Raw genomic sequence first — 20750 nt, forward strand, 5'->3', positions numbered from 1 at the left:
ATTAAATCCAGTTGACACATTACGTTTTTCATTGTGCGCACAAATAAAAAGGTCGATTGTTATCAACTGCGAAGGTGAGCATTTCACTATGTCACCCTCTAGCGTTCGTGTTGTGTTATGACATCACCGCGCACTGATGCAGCGCTCTCTTGAAGGTCAAACGGAAAGCCATTATGTCCAATTGCGCGATTGGTTGCGTTTCCAGACGCTTGCGCTCTCATTGGATACATTTGCCTTCAGTAAGGACATCCGCTTCCGCAGCAGGGTTTAAACTGCACGCTGGTGAGTTAAATGTGTTTGTGTTATTGAACGTTTTCAGCTGCGTCTCAGCTGTAGAAATGAAATCGTTGCGTGTAGTATTATTATTTTGATTTCAAACACGTTCGTTCCTTATATCAAAAGGTTTAATATTAAACTCGACTGGAATAACGTTTGAAAACGCGTCCCAGGTTGTGATGTACTCAGACACACCGTGGGAATCGTAAGGGGTCAGGGAATATTGTAACAGGTAACAGTAGCATCTCTGAAGTTAGTGCACTGGGCTTTTGAAACGCAATTAGTCAGACACAGAGCTGTAGTACTGATCCTGTATTTAAACCTTATTTACTGCTGCGGAAAAAGTGTGTCTGTATATTAATTAGTGTTATTTTATTCCCGGTTACTTCAAACTAAGATAACCGTATATGTTATACAATTAAACAATATTTGCAAAGCCACTCCCAGGATGACAATAAGGCTCCCATTGCATAGCAATTTAATCCATTCCAGGTTTTACTATGAAGTTTAATAGGACACACCTGAGCACGTTGCGAATAAACTGGGGCTGATCAAGCTTGTTTGAAAACCTGGTGTGAGTGGAACTGCTGTGCAATAGGAGTCTTATTAACATCCCTGAGACACACTGTGTTCATATATATCTATTATATATATATTATATATAATATATTATATATATATAAACTTGTCTTATGACGACTAACGTCAAAACTAGTCACTACACAATCTTAATGGCAAGTGATCCTTACCCTTTAAACCCTTATGTTTATTTTCATTAACCCGTAAAGTTTAACCCATTTTTATTCTTTATTGGGGAGAAAAATAAGAAATAATTGGCGATGCCAAATAAAAATAAAAAAATAAAAAAAAAAAAAAAAAAAAAAAAAAGAGGAAATGCTTCTTCTTGTCCTGACTCGGTCTGGGACTGTCTATATGACCATAGGTGTCATTGCTCCACAGACCATTTAATATATGTCAGCACTGAGATAGTGACTTGGTCTGAACAGTCTCTGTCTGTCCAGACTTTATTTCTCCACAGACAAATTTATTTGTTAGTGTGTGTGTAAATATCACAGAAGTAACTAACATATTTAGTAACACTTGAATATATATATATATATATTATATATATATATATATTATATATTTGACATTATATATACATGTAATGGACATGTATGTCATTTTTAGATACAGGTCGTGTAAAAGAAAATATAAAATCGGCATATTTTCTTTTATATTTTGCCTATGGCACAAAACAGTTTAGTGCCTTTTTTACATTTTTTTTTACTGCAGCCTACTTAGTACAGAGTTAACCTACATTAGATCATAGTGCTGCATTGGCATGTTATGATACTATACATTACCTTGCATTTACTTCACACACTTAACAGAAATTCCAAAAGCAATTAAAGATTTCAAATTGAGAATTTTCCACATCTTGCGTTTCGAACCACTGGAATGCATCAGTATTTCTGAAAGCTTCTCGCCCTTTTCCACCTGATCGATGGCTGTAGAGTTTATTCTTTTTTTAATCATACACTCAACTTGAGCAGCTGCTTGTATCTGTTCTGATTGTTTCTGCATTGTCTGGTGTCTGTATAACAGCCGTCTCTTTGGATCATGCCACAGTGACCCAGCGTCACACTTAATTGGGTATTTATTATTGGGGGTCAAACGCTGTGTCCAGCGTAACCGAATGTACATCATAACAGTGTCTGCGATAGCCATGGTCTAAAAACAGTGTGATTTACTACGCTGTAGTAACTACGCTATATTGTGAACCCCTGAAAAATAGACACAGTAAAGAGCAAACCTACCTAAAGCACTATGATAAATACCAATTGTAATGCTGTTCTGTATTATGTAACACCAGGATTGCTGCACTTGTATGTTTGGATGCGATATATATATATATATATATATATATATATATATATATATATAATATATATATATATATATATTTATACACACACAAAGAAGTGCTTCTTCTTTTTTAATTCACTGCTGAAGAATGGGGGTATCTGGTAAAATGGCTTCTTTTCGATTACCCCCTCTCCCGACCATTGGGGAAGTTATCAAGCTGTACAATCTCCGAGCACAGAAACAGCTCTCGCAGAATTTCCTCCTGGATTTAAGACTAACAGGCAAGATGTTGGGTTCCTTTGATGGCTGCAGTGCGCAGCCTTTGGGCTGCTTTGTTGAACTGGTTTTAATCATGAACTGCTTGGTCAGGTGTATGGTATTCATTAATCAGACCACTGTAGTGTCTATGTGACAACAAACAGTCAATACATTATTCCACAAGTTCTAGTGCTTGTGCACCGAAATAGGATTGTTCAACCTACCTTCTCAAATACCAGCTGTCAGCTGTACTTGTATTATAATCATGTTAAGTGTTTTTCAGTTTGGTTTATGAAGTTAACATTATTACAGAGAATCTCTAATTAAAATCTGTTTCTAGATGCTTACTGTAACGAGCACTACAGTCGTGGTGGTGGAGATGTGGCATTGAAACGTCTATCAGTGCATAATGATGATGATTTCTGTGACTCATAAGTACTTAGTGTTGAGGTTTCTAGGAGATACATGGGTATTAGAATTGAAAATCATCTGGAATTCAGTTCATGATCTTAAGACTTTAATCACTTCAGATTGCACAGCACGCCGTGTCTTTCTTCAGCTATACAATTTGAGTTGAATATGTGATTATACCTGCAACAGACAAGATTGTCCGGCAAGCCGGGAATGTGCGGAATGGCTATGTGTGTGAAGTGGGCCCGGGCCCTGGAGGGCTGACACGCTCCATCCTCAATGCTGGGGCTGCACAGCTCCTGCTGGTGGAGAAAGACACTCGCTTTCTTCCAGGGTTACAGGTAAGCTCTCTCTGTCCATTACAAACACCTTCATATCACAGTGGCACTGCATGTCTGGAATACTTGTATCTTTTGATAGCTGTTAAAATAAAAAAAAAGTTTTATAGGGTTCCATCAATAGGTTGACCTTTCAATTGTTTGTGTAAGATCTGGAAGCCACGAGCGCTGACTGTGCAAGTAGAACCAAACAGAAATCTGTTTCTAATGCCTTTGGAAGAGACACTCTCAAATCTGTCCACGTCTGCGATGTAGACGAACACAAGCTGCCTGGACCCATTTTCTAAATCCATTCTAATTCTACTATAGAACATTCATTGAAGGGACAGAATCAGATAGCATTCATCTGATCTGATGTCTGCTTTGTGTCTAAAACCAACAGCAAAAGCAGCCTGCTAAGTGCTAGAAATGCTTTGCAAAACAGGCCCTGAATAATTGCTCAGTTTGCTCAGAAAATTAGTTGTTTGAGTAATTGTGCCTTTTTACATGCTGTGGATGCAGGTCGTAGTGAACTACTTTTTCAAGTTTCTAGTACAAATTTATTCTTTTTACATTTGTTGTGAGCTGCTTGACGTTTATCTCCATCAACTGATGGTTTCTGAATTTTGCATCTTCTTGACATAGCTGTTAGCTGAGGCTGCACCAGAGAAAGTAAAAATTATCCACGGTGACATACTGACCTATAAGATGGAACGGGCTTTTCCACAGCAGCTTGCCAAGAAATGGGACGATGGTGAGTTTGAAACCCTCTTTTAAACCCTTTTAAGAGATCAGTCCTAGCATTCAAATGCAGGGAAGCTGTCCTTACAGTGGCTTTTAAAGAGCACCAAATAACAAAACAAACAACATTGGGGTGGTTCTGTGCAGCTCTAGCGTTGAATAATCGCACCCAGCTAAATAGGTTTTGTTGTTTGGTGCTTCTTAGAAGCCGCTATAAGGAAACTATGGCAGTCCTTGTGCTAGTCTGCAAGGTTTTATCCATCCAAGCAGAATTCAAAATAATTAAAACAACCCTGTGAGCCCCAAGTATGTTACTCAATGAAATTGCATTTAATTGAACTTGTTTTTCTTGTCATTAACATTAAAAGGGCCTCCCGATGTGCACATCATTGGAAACCTGCCATTCAGTGTGTCCACTCCCCTGATCATTAAATGGCTGGAGAATGTTGCTAATCAGGACGGACCCTTTGTTTACGGCCGGACCCAGCTGACCCTGACGTTCCAGAAGGAAGTGGCAGAGGTGTGTAGTTGAGAAAGGGTTCCGCACTGGGAATGCCTGTGCGTTCTGTTTTGTGGCTCTGCCACCCTGTTGTAATGCAGCTGTTCCAGAAGGAAATGGCAGAGGTGTGTAGTTGAGAAAGGGTTCCGTGCTGGCAATGCCTGTGTTTTCTGTTTTGTGGCTCTGCTATAGTTGCAGCTATTAGTGGCAGAGGTTTGTTATGTGTTCCGTTTGTGAGTGTTTCGTGGCTCTGCTAATAGTTTCCAGAAGTATTGTAGTTTTGTTATGTGTGTTTTGTGATAGTGTTTTGTGGCTCTGCTATAGTTGCAGTATTAGTTTTGTTATGTGTGTTTTGAGTGTTTCGTGGCTCTGCTATAGATGAGTATTGGTTTTGTTATGTGTGTTTTGACTGTTTCGTGGCTCTGCTATAGATGAGTATTGGTTTTGTTATGTGTGTTTGAGTGTGTCGTGGCTCTGCTATAGATGAGTATTGGTTTTGTTATGTGTGTTTTGAGTGTTTCGTGGCTCTGCTATAGTTGCAGTATTAGTTTTGTTATGTGTGTTTTGAGTGTTTCATGGCTCTGCTATAGTTGCAGTATTAGTTTTGTTATGTGTGTTTTGACTGTTTCATGGCTCTGGCATAGTTGAGTATTGGTTTTGTTATGTATGTTTTGAGTGTTTCGTGGCTCTGCTACAGTTGCAGTATTAGTTTTGTTATGTGTGTTTTGAGTGTTTCGTGGCTCGTGGCTCGGCTATAGTTGAGTATTGGTTTTGTTATGTGTGTTTTGACTGTTTCATGGCTCTGCTATAGTTGAGTATTGGTTTTGTTATGTGTGTTTTGAGTGTTTCGTGGCTCTGCTATAGTTGCAGTATTAGTTTTGTTATGTGTGTTTTGAGTGTTTCGTGGCTCGGCTATAATCAGACCTGCGGTCAGGTACAGTTGTAATTGTGCAGTGTGTAATTAATTGCAATTACAATGGTAAGTTGTAATTGTGAACAGTGAAAGTTTACAAACGAGAGGAGGCCATTCGGCCCATCTTGCTCGTTTGGTTGTTAGTAGCTTATTGATCCCAAAATCTCATCAAGCAGCTTCTTGAAGGATCCCAGGGTGTCAGCTTCAACAACATTACTGGGGAGTTGATTCCAGACCCTCACAATTCTCTGTGTAAAAAAGTGTCTCCTATTTTCTGTTCTGAATGCCCCTTTTTCTAAACTCCATTTGTGACCCCTGGTCCTTGTTTCTTTTTTCAGGCTGAAAAAGTCCCTTGCGTCGACACTGTCAATACCTTTTAGAATTTTGAATGCTTGAATTAGGTCGCCACAAGACTGAACAGATTCAATTCTTTTAGTTCAATTACGCATTTATTTGTCATAGGATCATTATTGTTATATTTTCAGCAATTGATGGCAATATTTTTTTTTATAGACCACACAATGACAAGTGTATTGTACAGTTTTAACATTACTATTTGTTTGAAAAAAATAAGTGAAATTGTGTGTTTCTGTATTTGTTCCCATGATCATTGCTTTGGTTATTTAGAATTGAGTAAATGTGTTAATGTGTGTAGTTGTTTATGTTCTGTTTAGTGTAATTATAATTGAACAGCAATAGCATTGTAATTGCAATTTCAGCAAACAGTGGTACTGTAGTTATAGCTATAATTATACTTGACCCCAGATCTGCCTCTAATCCTATTCGAGTGGGCATTTGCACACTCTCTCTGTCAGGCCCACATTCAAATCACTGAAGCAAAATAACTTCAACCTACTAAATACAGGCCAATTATATGAAAGCAGCTCGCTGTTTCTTTTTACTTCTTGTGCAGATCTGCACTACAAAGCTTAACTTCTTTTCTGTGTGCCATTCCTCCCCAAGGTAGGAAGTCCTTCTCTCGGTGGGAAGTGTTCTTGTTTGTTGTTGAGCAGCTTTGTGTTTTGGGAGGCACTGGGAGGTTGGTTGTTAATTTTCCAGTCTGTCGGTGCAACCCCTCTCTCAAGTTTGCGCATGATTTGGTAAAATTGTAAACCTTAGCTTTAGTCTTTACTTGAGCAGCTTTGTGTTTTGGGATGTTGTCTGTCTTCCTTTGTAAAAACTTGTGGCGCTTGTTGTTGGTCGTTGAGCAGCTTTGTGTTTTGGGAGGTGCATCTTGTTGGTCGTTGAGCAGCTTTGCGTTTTGGGGCGCGCTCTTGTTGGTCGTTGAGCAGCTTTGCGTTTTGGGGCGCGCTCTTGTTGGTCGTTGAGCAGCTTTGCGTTTTGGGGCGCGCTCTTGTTGGTCGTTGAGCAGCTTTGCGTTTTGGGGCGCGCTCTTGTTGGTCGTTGAGCAGCTTTGCGTTTTGGGGCGCGCTCTTGTTGGTCGTTGAGCAGCTTTGCGTTTTGGGGCGCGCTCTTGTTGGTCGTTGAGCAGCTTTGCGTTTTGGGGCGCGCTCTTGTTGGTCGTTGAGCAGCTTTGCGTTTTGGGGCGCGCTCTTGTTGGTCGTTGAGCAGCTTTGCGTTTTGGGGCGCCCTCTTGTTGGTCGTTGAGCAGCTTTGTGTTTTGGGGGTGCTCTTGTTGGTCGTTGAGCAGCTTTGTGTTTTGGGGCGCGCTCTTGTTGGTTGTTGAGCAGCTTTGTGTTTTGGGAGGTGCTCTTGTTGGTTTGTTGAGCAGCTTTGTGTTTTGGGAGGTGCTCTTGTTGGTCGTTGAGCAGCTTTGTGTTTTGGGAGGTGCTCTTGTTGGTCGTTGAGCAGCTTTGTGTTTTGGGAGGTGCTCTTGTTGGTCGTTGAGCAGCTTTGTGTTTTGGGAGGTGCTCTTGTTGGTCGTTGAGCAGCTTTGTGTTTTGGGAGGTGCTCTTGTTGGTCGTTGAGCAGCTTTGTGTTTTGGGAGGTGCGCTCTTGTTGGTCGTTGAGCAGCTTTGTGTTTTGGGAGGTGCGCTCTTGTTGGTCGTTGAGCAGCTTTGTGTTTTGGGAGGTGCGCTTGTTGGTTGTTGAGCAGCTTTGTGTTTTGGGAGGTGCTCTTGTTGGTCGTTGAGCAGCTTTGCGTTTTGGGGCGCGCTCTTGTTGGTCGTTGAGCAGCTTTGCGTTTTGGGGCGCGCTCTTGTTGGTCGTTGAGCAGCTTTGCGTTTTGGGGCGCGCTCTTGTTGGTCGTTGAGCAGCTTTGCGTTTTGGGGTGCGCTCTTGTTGGTCGTTGAGCAGCTTTGCGTTTTGGGGCGCGCTCTTGTTGGTCGTTGAGCAGCTTTGTGTTTTGGGAGGTGCTCTTGTTGGTCGTTGAGCAGCTTTGTGTTTTGGGAGGCGCTCTTGTTGGTCGTTGAGCAGCTTTGTGTTTTGGGAGGTGCGCTTGTTTGTTGAGCAGCTTTGTGTTTTGGGAGGTGCTCTTGTTGTTTGTTGAGCAGCTTTGTGTTTTGGGACGCGCTCTTGTTGGTCGTTGAACAGCTTTGTGTTTTGAACTCTCTTTTCACAGAGGCTCACGGCAAGTACTGGCAGCAGACAGAGGAGTAGGCTGTCCATCATGGCACAGTACCTGTGCAACGTGAGGAGCTGCTTCACCATTCCTGGACGGGCTTTTGTCCCCAAACCAGAGGTAAGAAAGGGCTCTGACAAAATATAGAGGAACTTATCCAGCTGTTCATATGTGACATACATATTATTTTTATTTATTTATTTATTTGGTGATTTTAGTTTTTGCCGATACCGTTTATATTTACAGCCGTGTTGGGAGGCCACTGAGCACTCACTGTTGTTAGAAAGACTGCTAGGAGCAGAGAGACAGAGATGAATTATATAAACTGACAGCAAATCTAGAAAAATGAGAACCAGCCCGAGCATGCAAGCATACAAAACACCAGGGAGAAAGATGTTTGATTTTGTAATTTGTTTCAAACTGGAGTCATGTTTTCAAATGTGCCAGTTCTACTGATTTCTATGATGGACTGATTTAAAGAAGCACGTGATATCTGATAATAAGGAGCTACAGTGATCCACTGCTGAGTCTGAGATCAGTGGGGATGAGTTAGAGATGAACCATTATCACAGCTACTAAGATGCTGTGTTGTCAGGTCCTGATGAACACCAGGAGTGTGTGCTGCTGTTAATATTATTTATCCATGCCCAGACACAGCACAGTAAGTGTTTTCCTCATTCAAATGCACTGGCTTGTTAAATCATGTTTAATGTCATTCATATCCAGTCTCTAGTGTAGCAGGGTAAATATCAAAATGTATGAAGTCTAAGCCAACCATGTGAAAACAGTGTGAATCTTTATTTTTAAACAGAAAAAAAAACCCAAAACACTGAGACAAAAGTTTCCTTTAAAAGCAATGGCAACAGTTACTGGTGCGTCTGAGCAAGCTCCTGAAATAGAGGTTCAGAATACATGTACATGTACAAATACAATACACCTGCAACTTCTTAACACACGTACACATTCAACTTCTTAACGCACGTACACCTGCAACTTCTTAACACACGTACACATTCAACTTCTTAACACACGTACACCTGCAACTTCTTAACACACGTACACCTGCAACTTCTTAACACACGTACACATGCCCAGGCTTTCATTTTTAGGTGCACCACTTAACCGTAATATAATGATCCATTTCATTGCTTATAGAAGCCATTCGTATATACCCACTCTTCACAAGAAGTCTTCACCCCTGTCATACCTCGAGCTTCCATCCTACTGACACTCGAATTGTGCATTTCAAACTTGGATATGAACACAGTTTATACAGGACATTTTAAAAGGGTTTGTAAAAACACCCTGAATTTAATTGCACACACATAGGATTTGCTCACAGTCCTTTAACTTGAAGCAGTTCTTTAATTATGAGAGAACCAGCTCTTATTACACCCGGATGTTACCAGTGAGGTTTTCATGTTGTCAAACTGGCATGACCAAAGTTCAGTTATTTTACATGCCTAAATGATCTATTATAAAACACAGTTGTCAGGCACCTAGACAGAATGCACAGTAAATGCAAAGGCATACAGACACACGAGAGAACTTTGCGAATCCCAAAACAAAATGATAGAGTTATACAATATGGTCTGCTCCATCTGTTCAGCTTGTGAGATTCGAGTATATGTAACCCTAAGTATACACACAATGTGTAGTAAAAGTCGCAGGTCCACTGGCTAAGCTGTTTTTGTATAAAATGTCCAGTAACCTTTGCTTCACCCTCTATACATTTTGACAAAAAATAAAAATGTAATACATCCTGTCAAAATCCACGCATTGCCCTGGCATTGGTATATATCCAAAATCTAATTACTTATATACTTGTTTCTTAGTTTTTTTTATTGTGAGAGAATACAGATTTTAGTTTTTTCTTCATTTTTTCAGCAGCAGACAAGTGCTTGTAAAACGTGCCATTTTAATTATCGTCTGAAAGGTTTTGAACGGTTACTGTCCATAAAAGTAAAACATTATTGAATAAGGAAAGATAACTGAGCAGAGAGCAGTATTATCAGAAGGTTCCAGCATTAAGAGAAACATTGACTTTGTCCTCATGCCTGCAATGGTCTTGATTTAAAAGGGCTTGAGAACAGGAGGCCCAGGTGTAGCATGTGCACTTTGTCAAAGGCTTTGCATTCAGACTCTGATTTCTTCAGACGTTTCTGTACAAGTGGCAGATGCTATCTGTTAATGGGAGTAGTGGAGAGGCTGACAGCAGTCCTCCGACCGCGATAGAGGGGTCAGCAATCCAGAAGAGTCCTGTAACCATGGCAGTGAAAAGCACAGGCGGCGTGCGTCGAATACATGAACAGCGCACATAGCTTGTTTGCGTTGAAGAAACAGGATTGTGCTGTTTGTTTTTTTGGTCGGATGTTTTCAAATTCAAGGCTGTGAGAAGCCAGATAAAATGTGGACTTCAGCTGATATGTTGATTATTTTCTAGCTATTGGGGGGGGGCGGGGGGGGATCCTAATATTAGGTACTGAAACAGATCTGAAGTTCTTTATGTAGTAAATTTATATTTTATCTAATTTATCGGTTACTTTTTTGAAAGGTATTGCCTGTGCATTTAGATGCTGAAATTGAGTTTTATATAATCAGGGTTGATGGACTAATGAACAGGAATTCAGTGCCATAAAAATAAAAGATATTTAGAAGTTCATTTGTATTGAAGCATTTAAAATACCTAAAATAGTGCAAGGGACTGCCTCCCTCCCACATCTTTCTTTCTTCTAACGCAGAGCAGGCAGCGCTTATTATACCAGCTGTCTGTTGCCTGGAATTACACATAGTCCTGCAGGCTGTATTCTGCCTTATTGTCTGTAGGCTGTGAGGCTGAACAGCACTGCTGCTTGTTGTTCGGAGGACAGTTCTGTGGTCCCTGCTGCTTCCCGGTGCAAGACGTGCACATGATGGCCCCCCCAACAAACAGCAACCCTGCCGACACAAACGCGACGCACACAGCTCCCCCTGGCTCGTACTTGTTACTCTCCGGCACGGCTGAGTCCAAAAAACTGTTGATGACCTTGTTGGTAAACCAAGAGGCTGGGATGAGGCAAAGGAATCCGGCCACGATAAGGAAGCCCCCCCCGGCAATGGCTGTGTGTCTTTTTGCCTGCGCCCCTCCTCCCCAGCGCGTGCATTTTAACCCCAGGGAGGCGATGCAGAGCCCCAGGGCAGCCAGCACGCAGGACAGCACCATGCTGGTGCGGGCGGTCTGTAGGTAGGCAGGCAGGGACAGCACTGAGTATTTGAGTGTGCAGCTGAACATCCCCGTGCTGTACCAGGTGCAGTCCATCCACAGCCCCTGCATCTGGGAGGTGGCAGTGATGATGTTCAAGCCCAGGTCAGCGCTCACCTTCCAGCTGGGAAGCAGGGTGGAGACTGTGGCTCCGAAGAGGCCAAGCAGCGCCAGGATGAAGGCAAAGATCTGCATTCCTGCTGAGGCCATGCTTGTGTCCTCTCACCTTTGCTCTCCCCACTCTTCAGTTTACAGCAGATAGATAGCTCCTCGGCTGAGGCTCCAGCGGACTGTGTTGATATGAGAGTTGTGCAAATAGAAAGTAGAATATATTAAGGCAGTAAAGATGAAGTATCTAAGTTCTTGGCACAGTAAGTTTGTAAAAGGCATATCTTTATCCTAAGAAGTTCTTTAAACCTTATTGTGAGACTTTTGACGGAGCTATAGTTTACAATTAAAAATAAAATAACCAAAGATATTCAAATTTGGAAAATCTGGAACTAAAATAAATTCTAAAAAACCTCTTTCTTAAAATATCTAAACAAGCTCAAAACAGTATTATTTTAGTAGTTTTTAAAAAATAACATCAGTAAAAATAACCCATTCTTACCTCTGGTGCAGAATGATTGCTTTAATGCACCAAGTCATCTGCTGTGATTTGTAAAGTAAAAAAGAAAGAAAGAGTAGCTCTCTAAATCCATTCGTGTCTTCAATTTCCTTAGCAACAGTACAACAAGAATAGAATGTGGTGACGGCCCGTAGATGCTGTGCTTTGTGCTTTTAAAAAGGGGGTTTCAGAACTATAGAATAGTGTCTGTACTAAAGCATATCCTTTAGGCTGTCACAAAAGCTGCAGCTCAGTGATTTGAAAAATGTAAAAAAATTGGCATTAGAGCAAATGTTTTAAATTATTTGTGAAAAACTTCTACCACCACCACTTAATGTTTTAAACTGTTTCGCTTTAAATAGCAAATATGTATGTTTTTAAAAATCGAATCAAACTGTTTGCAGTATGCTTTGCTATTAAAGTTACAATCATGTCTATAAAGTACTACAGAATATTGATAATTACCTAGGTAGGCACTGAGAAGTCCTCCCCAGGAAGTTACAGGAAATGGAAATATATCCCATGTGTTATGCCAGCACATGCTGCTCTCCCATGTTTAGCAACACTGGCAAGCTGTGCTCAAAGCTGCTGTGGCCCTGCCCTAGCGACCCTGCCCCTGTCCTCTCTGCCCCAGCGACCCTGCTCCGGACCTCCCTGCCTCTGCCTCCCTGCTCCTGGCCTCCCTGCCTCTGCCTCCCTGCTCCGGGCCTCTCTCCTCCCTGCCTCAGGCTCCCTGCTCCGGGCCTCCCTGCCCCAGCGACCCTGCTCCGGGCCTCCCTGCCCCAGCGACCCTGCTCCGGGCCTCCCTGCCCCAGCGACCCTGCTCCGGGCCTCCCTGCCCCAGCGACCCTGCTCCGGGCCTCCCTGCCCCAGCGACCCTGCTCCTGGTCTCCCTGCCCCAGCGACCCTGCTCCGGTCCTCCCTGCTCCAGCGACCCTGCTCCTGGTCTCCCTGCCCCAGCCTCCTTGCCTCAGTGATCCTTCCCCAGCCTGGTCTGCAGTAGCTGGCTGGTACTAAAGTTGGGAAGGGCATGAACAGGGTAAACACGACAGAAGTACTAAGTAGTGACACCTGCTGGGAGTTGCTTCAGCAGGACCCTACACTTTGGAAGAATATCAGTTGGAACCGAGGTTCATTTCTTTATGTGTATATTTTTTTAAAATTTGTGTACAATATTGTTAGATTTTGGTAGGAAGACTTTCTCTGTGTCGAAATATGTTTAAAATGGCTCATTTTAAATGAACATCACAGAATAAGAATTGCTATTACTTTTGAACAAAAATGTTATATAAACATTAACTCAATCTTAGCCACCAGAATTCTTCATAAGGAATTAAGGTGGTTATTAATTAATGATTTTCCATTTTAATAACAATGTTCACGCAAAGCTGTATGAAATAGTTATGCAGTAATTGTGCACTTCAAATGGTCTGTTTTTTCCACACGTTGCATTTGATCTACAAATATTTTTTTTTGTCTGGATTGAATGGATAATTTATTTAAAAAACTGAATTAAGAATGTATTTTTGGTATTGTGAAATAGCAAAGATGTTACCCTCAGTACCTGCTGCAGTATAACTGTTTTTACACAAAAAAATAGCCATCTTAGAGATGTAAAGCTCACACAAGCTTAGTTAGAAACGGGGAGGGATGTTTAGAAGACATATTAGTAGTTATTCGGGTCATCAGATTTGTATATTGTGTTGAAAATTAAAACCGCTACTATTTTTTTGTTTAGGATATGCTCCTTTTAAAATGTTACCATATTATAAACTTTATTTTCTCTCAGCCCAGCATGCAGGAAGTAAAGAAGATAGTTAGATTGATTCTGTCAAACTGCAGTAACGAATCTGAGTACTTCTGTCAAACAACAGTGTGTGACAGGAATGGCAGTATAGCTTTGAAAAGATAAGTGGGGACTACATTATTACATAAGAAAGTTTACAAACGAGAGGAGGCCATTCGGCCCACCCTTGCTCGTTTGGTTGTTAGTAGCTTATTGATCCCAGAATCTCATCAAGCAGCTTCTTGAAGGATCCCAGGCTGTCAGCTTCAACAACATTACTGGGGAGTTGATTCCAGACTCCAACGATTCTCTGTGTAAAAAAAGTGCCTCGTATTTTCTGTTCTGAATGCCCCTTTATCTAATCTCCATTTGTGACCCCTGGTCCTTGTTTCGTTTTTCAGGTCAAAAAAATCCCTTGGGTCGAAATTGTCGATACATTGTATCTTTCCTCACTGCTATCGGCATGTTTTCACAGAAATTAAACACGAAGAAAGGATAATCATCAGATTACTATTTCACGTATATTTAGTTAATAATAATAATAATAATAACGATGACGACATACCTGTCAGATGTTCAGTTCACCAAGCTTCTGCTTGCTGTTTCTGCTTGTCTTGTGTTTTCATAGCCTGTGAAAGTTGGCTGGGGTGAGCTGCATGTGCTTCTTGTTATGTGTCTCCACGCAGTCTTGTCCTCTCTTCTTCCAGGAGTGGGTGCTGATTTTAAGCAGGCAGTAAAGTAGAAATTGTGTGTACCAGATGAAAGCTGGTTCACCACAAGCTTTGTCTCAGCCGGCCAGTTGAATACTGCTGTACAGTAGGTAAAGTCTGCTAGGACTCTCTTCTTGAAACCCATGCAGTGCCAGTATTGATGGATACACGGCTTGTGTTTTTGCAGATTTTAAATAGAAAAACCATTCGATCTTCCCACGTGCGTGAACAGTAAAACAAGCAAGCAGGGGAGTTTGAAGAATGCTAAACACGAAGCAGACTGAGCAGCAGCAGCAGTTATTCCAGCAGCTAGTCTTGTCGGCTGACACAGCATTGAGACTTTCCTGTAAATGGGACTAAAGCATGGATCACAAAATATTGAGAGGGAACAATAAAACCCCAGCCGTCTCAGGCAGAGATTCTGCAGCTGTTTTTGTGAATTTCCACAAGAGGTGTGTTTTGAGAGTGAATGCATTAGGCATTGTGTCTGTAAAATGTTTATTTAAAAGATGTTAGCAGAGGAGGCTCTGACAAGAGGGAAAGGCTCATTACATATTCCCTTTTCAAGAGGCGTTTTTTTTTAGGTTTTGTTTGGTCCTTCATACAGGTGTTACTGTGGCAACAGAGACCAAAATTCTGTGCTGCATAATGTAGAAACATGATTGTGATTTTTCTGCCTAATTTCATGGAACCCTTTTTACTTCTTTGCAGGTGGATGTCGGGGTTGTGCACTTCACCCCACTTATACAGCCGCAGATCAACCAGCCGTTTAAGATGGTGGAAAAAGTCGTGAGAAATGTCTTCCAGTTTAGAAGAAAATACTGTCGGAGAGGGATTGAGTAAGAAAATTATACAGCAGGATAATATCTGTGCCGTGTGTAGAGACGTATGGTTGCTTGAATAAAACTCTGCTTTTTAACACAAATGCTTTTGTTCATGTCAAAGTACCATTCTTCCTATGCAGTCACATTGGCATAAAAAACAAAGGTGGCAGTGAGACGAGAGAAGTCATTTACAGTATGAATTCTATTTGTTTAAACAAACCAAGAAAAAAAAAGCTTGCTGCTACTGCATTAACAGTGAATCGGTTTTTAGCAATCCAGTATTAATCAAAAATAACGCATGTATGTGTACACAATTAAACCAACCATGATTTCTGACCAATCATAAGACATGTTTGTACGCAGTGGGTTGCACGTCATTTTGACTGGATTTTGTTTATTTTTTCAGAATGTTATTTCCAGAAGCCCGGCGCTCAGAGCTTTCAGAACAGATGTTATTCACAGCTGACGTGGACCCAACCCTCCGTCCAACGGAACTGTCCATTTCCCATTTCAGAAACCTTGCTGATGCTTACAGCAAACTGTGTGAGGAAGATGCAGGTCTCTTCAGCTATGAGTTCAGAGATGAGCTGAGGCAGAAAAAGCAACAGAGGCGCGCTGGCTGCACGACAGAAGAGGAAGCAGAAAGATAGACGTTAAAACAGGAAGATAATGGGTTCTGTAAAGCATTTGCCACTTACTAACTTTGACATTTCATTGTGCTGCTGGCACATAAATATTTCAAAAATAAAGATTCTTTTTATAAAGAAATAAGATGTCTTGGTAAAAATAAAGAAATTATCTTTTTAACTAGATGGTGATGGCACACTATCTGTAGGATAAAGTATTGAAAAAAATGGATTTTCAAACTGATATTTGAATCTGTTCTGGGTGTTTGATTAATTGTCTTCATGAAAAAGGTAATGTTACTTTAGTTCTGAGGGTTAGATATTCTTATGTTCTTATACAGGTCTGGAAAAGCCAGAATTTCACAAGGCAAACGAATAGTACAAGTGCTTATTTTAAATACATTTGTGATGGATTTCTACTAGCTTTTTACATATATATTTTGTACAAAAAACAATTTAAAAAAAATCTGAAATGAGAGCCTAAACCAGTATGAAAGCTCAAGTATGCCAACCGGTCTTAGCAGGCAGAGGGCATCTGTTGAGTCTGCAGTGTGCTACAGACCTAAGACAACAGAACTTTTATTATTGAATGTTTGCTTTCAAATTGTGTTTAGCAAATGTATGTTTGTTTGCCCATGGATGTGTGTGTGTGTGTTTGTTTGCCCATGGATGTGTGTGTGTGTGTGTTTGTTTGCCCATGGATGTGTGTGTGTGTGTGTGTTTGTTTGCCCATGGATGTGTGTGTGTGTGTGTTTGTTTGCCCATGGATGTGTGTGTGTGTGTGTTTGTTTGCCCATGGATGTGTGTGTGTGTGTGTGTGTGTGTGTGATGTGTGTGTGTTGTGTTTGTTTGCCGGGTACACACACACATGGTGTGTGTGTACCTATTCACCCATGGTGTGTGTGTGTGGGTACCTAGATACATGGACACACACACATGTGTGGTTGTTCACCCATGGATGGGACCTCTGTGTGTGTGTGTGTGTGTGTGTTTGTTTGGTGCCTGGTGGCCATCTTGGCTGAGGTTTAAATGTTTGATTGATTTAAAGTGTGGAATGTGGACAGGTGGTGATTGGATGATTATTTGTCAATCAACCCCAGGCCACATGGTATAAAAGCACAAAGAAATGTTTGTTTTGGGAGAGGGTGTGTAGGACAGGGCTTCCTAACCCTGGTCCTGGGGACCCCATGGGTCAGCTGCAGTGTACCTAGTAGAACTAGTGGATTAAGCAGGTTTAGTCCATGGGACTGGACTAAATTAGTACACCTGCTAGTCACAAATTAAACCACAAATTAATCATCACAGGTAGATAAATGCTGATTGTGGCGTATCAAATCAGACTTGTGATGATCCTGTTCAATTGGATTAACTCACTGCTGTGAAGGCTAAGACTCATTTAGAACGCTTGCTCATCTGAAGCATCTATGGTTAAAGTTATTTGCAGACACGGCTGCATTTTTCCTCTGAAATGACGCGTAGTTCTAAAAACTGTATTCTGTACATTTTATTATGTCCGTCACATTCGGGCAGTCAGATATATGAGAGAGAGAATGAAAAATAAACTTTTCAACCATGTACGTTTTGATACTGTTTTCAGTTTAACACAGTACAATTTCAATTAATATGCTTTAACTATAAAATAATGGTCCATTATCACGCAATTAAACGTTGCTGTGCCTGCGAATCAGTGTGGGCAGCTTCAATGCAAGTACAGTCAGATCCGCCAGTTTGAAATGTGCACGAAAAAGACGTGACATTTATTTTTACTTCAATATGTATTAAATATGTGTGTCTCTTTTTCTACAGGGATCCCTTTATATATTTATCTGACACTGAACTCCATATATTGGACTAATAAGGACGGTTTATACAGCTAGGTCCAAATATTTAGCATCATCTAGAATTTTAGGATTGAGACAATTAAAAGAAAATAATAATAAAAAATAAACTATATGAACATAATTTATATATTTTATTTAACATTATGTAATCAAAGAAACTATACAATTATATCGCAAAAGTCTACTGGAAGCCATAATAGTAGCACAGTGTTTCATGTTAGATTTTGAAATGTCACTTTGTTCAATTTGTCAGTAAAGGAAAACGTTTAGTCCCCATTATCGGTGTAACTTGTTTAATTGTTCCGATCAGTTAACCCAATTCCCAGGATCATGTGTCTGGTCGCTGCAGAGTTCAAGTTACTTATAAAATGTTATAGTTAACTTGAAATCTGCAACCGTTTAAAAGCTGCAAACAAGTAAAAATGTGTAATTAAGCAAATTATTAGTTCAAATAAGGGTTTAGTAAGTAATTGCGAGGTCAGATTAAAAGCAGTAGACACAAGCGGACCCCCGTGTGAGCACCCCGGCGGCAACACTCGCCAGCAGTGTTGCCAAAAAACCCCCCCGCAAAACCTCTAGATCAGTGTGCGCAAACTTTTTATACGCTTCGTAGAATACAATGTGTTGCCCCTCCCTGCCTGACACCCATATTAAAATGTTAGCGCTTTATATTTTAACAGCCGTGTTTTTTATCCCCCGGATTTAATGTAAATCACAATTTTTCCCGTAGATTTAACCACAAAAAGTCCAGATTTAGCTACACACATAAATGTTAACAAACATATTCTTACAAGTTCTGAAACGTGTACTTTCAGGTATCGTCAGAAATTCAACATTTCTCCGGTTCTACAAGTCCTAGCGCAGGGGTTCAGTGAGTGAACTCCACGGGGTCCGCAAACAACTTTACAACAACAAAATTATTTTCTGCAATTCTGAGCAACACAACAAACAGCTGGTGATGGTGTAAACACGATCATACTGGAGCGGGTAAACACGCTCAGAAATGCACTTTGTTTCCTTTACCTGCTGCGCCACCATAATTTTTAGCGCAGCTTGTTAACGCGTATCATTGGCTAGGAGAGGGGTTGAATTTCAGTGCCCGATTGTGTGTTGGTTCGTGTGACGTCACTGAGATAGGCATTTCATTAAAAGGTCGGAGACAAAGAAACAGAGCATGACGTAATAACGTGTTTACAGTTAAGACAAAAAAAGGGGAAAACGCTGTAAATCTGTTATATTGACGTGCTTTAATATATATGTTTTTACACCGTTTATAAATATCAAGAAACACGTGTATATGAGCAGATGCTATGTCATGAAATGAATTAGGCAGGCAGGTTTTTTTTTTACCCTTATTACTGATAGAGTGAATGAAATTATTTTATTTATCGAGTGTAGTTTCCATTATTTCTTATACAAACCCTGAGAATACACGTGTCTATACAGACGACCCGCCTTACACCGTGATTGCCGTGCAGGCATACTTCGCGATATAAAGCGGGTTTAACAATTGCAGATGACAGCCCACTACGAGTGCAAGATTAAAATAAAGAAAACAACGCTGCATATAGTTTACTACAGGACAAATACGTTTTGTATTATTACCTGGATCGAAACAGTTTGTGTTATTATCTACAAATGGTATGAGTTGTTGACTGATGAGAGTTATCAATTAGGCATTGCACTTGGGTTTTTTTTTGGGTGCATTTGTATAAGACTATTTTAAAGAAGAAAAAATTGGGCACGTTGGTGTTTTGTAACTGAACTGTATCCCGTTAAAACCGCCCACGCAGCATCTGACAGGCTGCACAAAATGTCAGTTTATCAGCCGAGACGATTATTAGTTGCGTCGGAAATGAATTCTATCCTGTGGCTACTTAGGAAAGCCCACACATGCAGCATTTGACAGGATGCACAAAAGGTAGCAATAAGCAGGTTTGTGAGATCATGTTAAGAGAGGGGATTTCTCAAAGAACCTATGGTGCATGGTGAGTGGTTTTTAAAATACCGTGATAATAAACGGGGAATGATATCCAGCAATGTGATATTAAACGGGTTCACCTGTATATCATTGCAATCACTCAGGTGAAACAATGTCTTGTAATTTGCCCAAACATCAATATTTTTCAACAAAACTTTCAGGAAGCATTGTAAGGTCCCTTGGGTCACAGAATAACACGTCTTTATACCTGTATTGCTAAGCAGAATAGAAAATAAAACAAACCGAAATGTCATGTTGAAATAAAATAGCAAAAAGTTTATATGGTTTCCGAAGTACTTTATAATGTTCCACAGTGTTTTGAAAAAAAGGATACCAATTCTAAAAAAATATTTTAGTGAATTTTTACAGCAAGAGTCAAATACAGCCAAAAAAGGCCTGGTCCTGGGGGAGCATCCCGCGGAAAATTGTTTGGTCCTGAAAGGGTTAACCACATTTTATAAGCTATGTCTGTAGGCTGCATCTTTACACACACTTCTTTTATTACCGGTGTGTTTATAAATTAATATTACAGCTCCCTAAGTTTGATGCATGGAATGCCCATTGAATAGAATGCAAAGAAAGATGAATACGTAATGAAAGCTTGTATCAATCCCAAGCAGAAATCTTAAAACCCCTAATACTGTTTCTTACAAATAAACTAATGTACAAAATAAAAGTGGAATGACAGGCCGGGAATACCAAAAAAAAAACAAAAAAAACAGTAAAATCATAGATAAATAAAGAATGACAGCATGTATCTTAAAACCCACTAAAATCACAGATAAATAATGACAGCATGTATCTTAAAATCCAATAAAATCATAGATAAATAAAGAATGACAGCATGTATCTTAAAACCCACTAAAATCGTAGATAAATAAAGACAGCATGTATCTTAAAATCCAATAAAATCATAGATAAATAAAGAATGACAGCATGTATCTTAAAATCCAATAAAATCGTAGATAAATAAAGACAGCATGCATCTTAAAATCCAATAAAATCATAGATAAATAAAGAGCATGCATCTTAAAATCCAGTAGTCATAGGGAAATAAAGAGTGTGTATCTTAAAATCGAGTAAAGTCATAGGTGCAATTATATGAGAAGTGGGTAAACGCTATATTGCTCAAATTAAAAGTGGGCAAATGCTGTTTACCTGTGTATACCCTCGACTACATCGCTGCTCACAAGACTATATGCCAAAAGGCAATTCTCAACACTACTTCTGGAAATGAAGTGTACAGTCTGTTATTTAACCAGAATGCCACCAATCCCGTTGCATTTACACAGCGCAGAAGCGGTATGCAACATCCTGTACACTCCAAAC

General features: G+C 40.4%; 2 protein-coding genes across 2 annotated transcripts; one reads left to right on the forward strand and one right to left on the reverse strand.

The window, feature by feature from the left end:
- The first annotated feature begins 229 nt into the window (after positions 1–229).
- Positions 230–15711, forward strand: tfb1m (transcription factor B1, mitochondrial). The gene is made up of 9 exons (XM_041249424.1): positions 230–282; positions 970–975; positions 2289–2426; positions 3004–3155; positions 3777–3885; positions 4241–4392; positions 7806–7925; positions 14861–14988; positions 15380–15711. The coding sequence occupies exons 3-9, from the start codon at positions 2294–2296 to the stop codon at positions 15621–15623; spliced, it is 1038 nt and encodes a 345-aa protein (XP_041105358.1). The 5' UTR covers positions 230–282; positions 970–975; positions 2289–2293; the 3' UTR covers positions 15624–15711.
- Positions 8561–11367, reverse strand: LOC121315381 (claudin-20-like). The gene has a single exon (XM_041249425.1). It carries the CDS (start codon positions 11254–11256, stop codon positions 10588–10590), a length of 669 nt encoding a protein of 222 aa, XP_041105359.1. The 5' UTR covers positions 11257–11367; the 3' UTR covers positions 8561–10587.
- Positions 15712–20750: the final 5039 nt, after the last annotated feature.

Source organism: Polyodon spathula, chromosome 5, assembly GCF_017654505.1.
Source record: "Polyodon spathula isolate WHYD16114869_AA chromosome 5, ASM1765450v1, whole genome shotgun sequence".
Classification (NCBI taxonomy): domain Eukaryota; kingdom Metazoa; phylum Chordata; class Actinopteri; order Acipenseriformes; family Polyodontidae; genus Polyodon; species Polyodon spathula.

Coding starts and splice junctions, on each gene's coding strand:
- tfb1m (XM_041249424.1), top strand. CDS start 2,294: ATGGGGGTATCTGGTAAAATGGCTTCTTTTCGATTACCCCCTCTCCCG. Junction 3,156..3,776: donor GCTTTCTTCCAGGGTTACAG/GTAAGCTCTCTC, acceptor TTCTTGACATAG/CTGTTAGCTGAGGCTGCACC. Junction 14,989..15,379: donor TACTGTCGGAGAGGGATTGA/GTAAGAAAATTA, acceptor TTATTTTTTCAG/AATGTTATTTCCAGAAGCCC.
- LOC121315381 (XM_041249425.1), bottom strand. CDS start 11,256: ATGGCCTCAGCAGGAATGCAGATCTTTGCCTTCATCCTGGCGCTGCTT.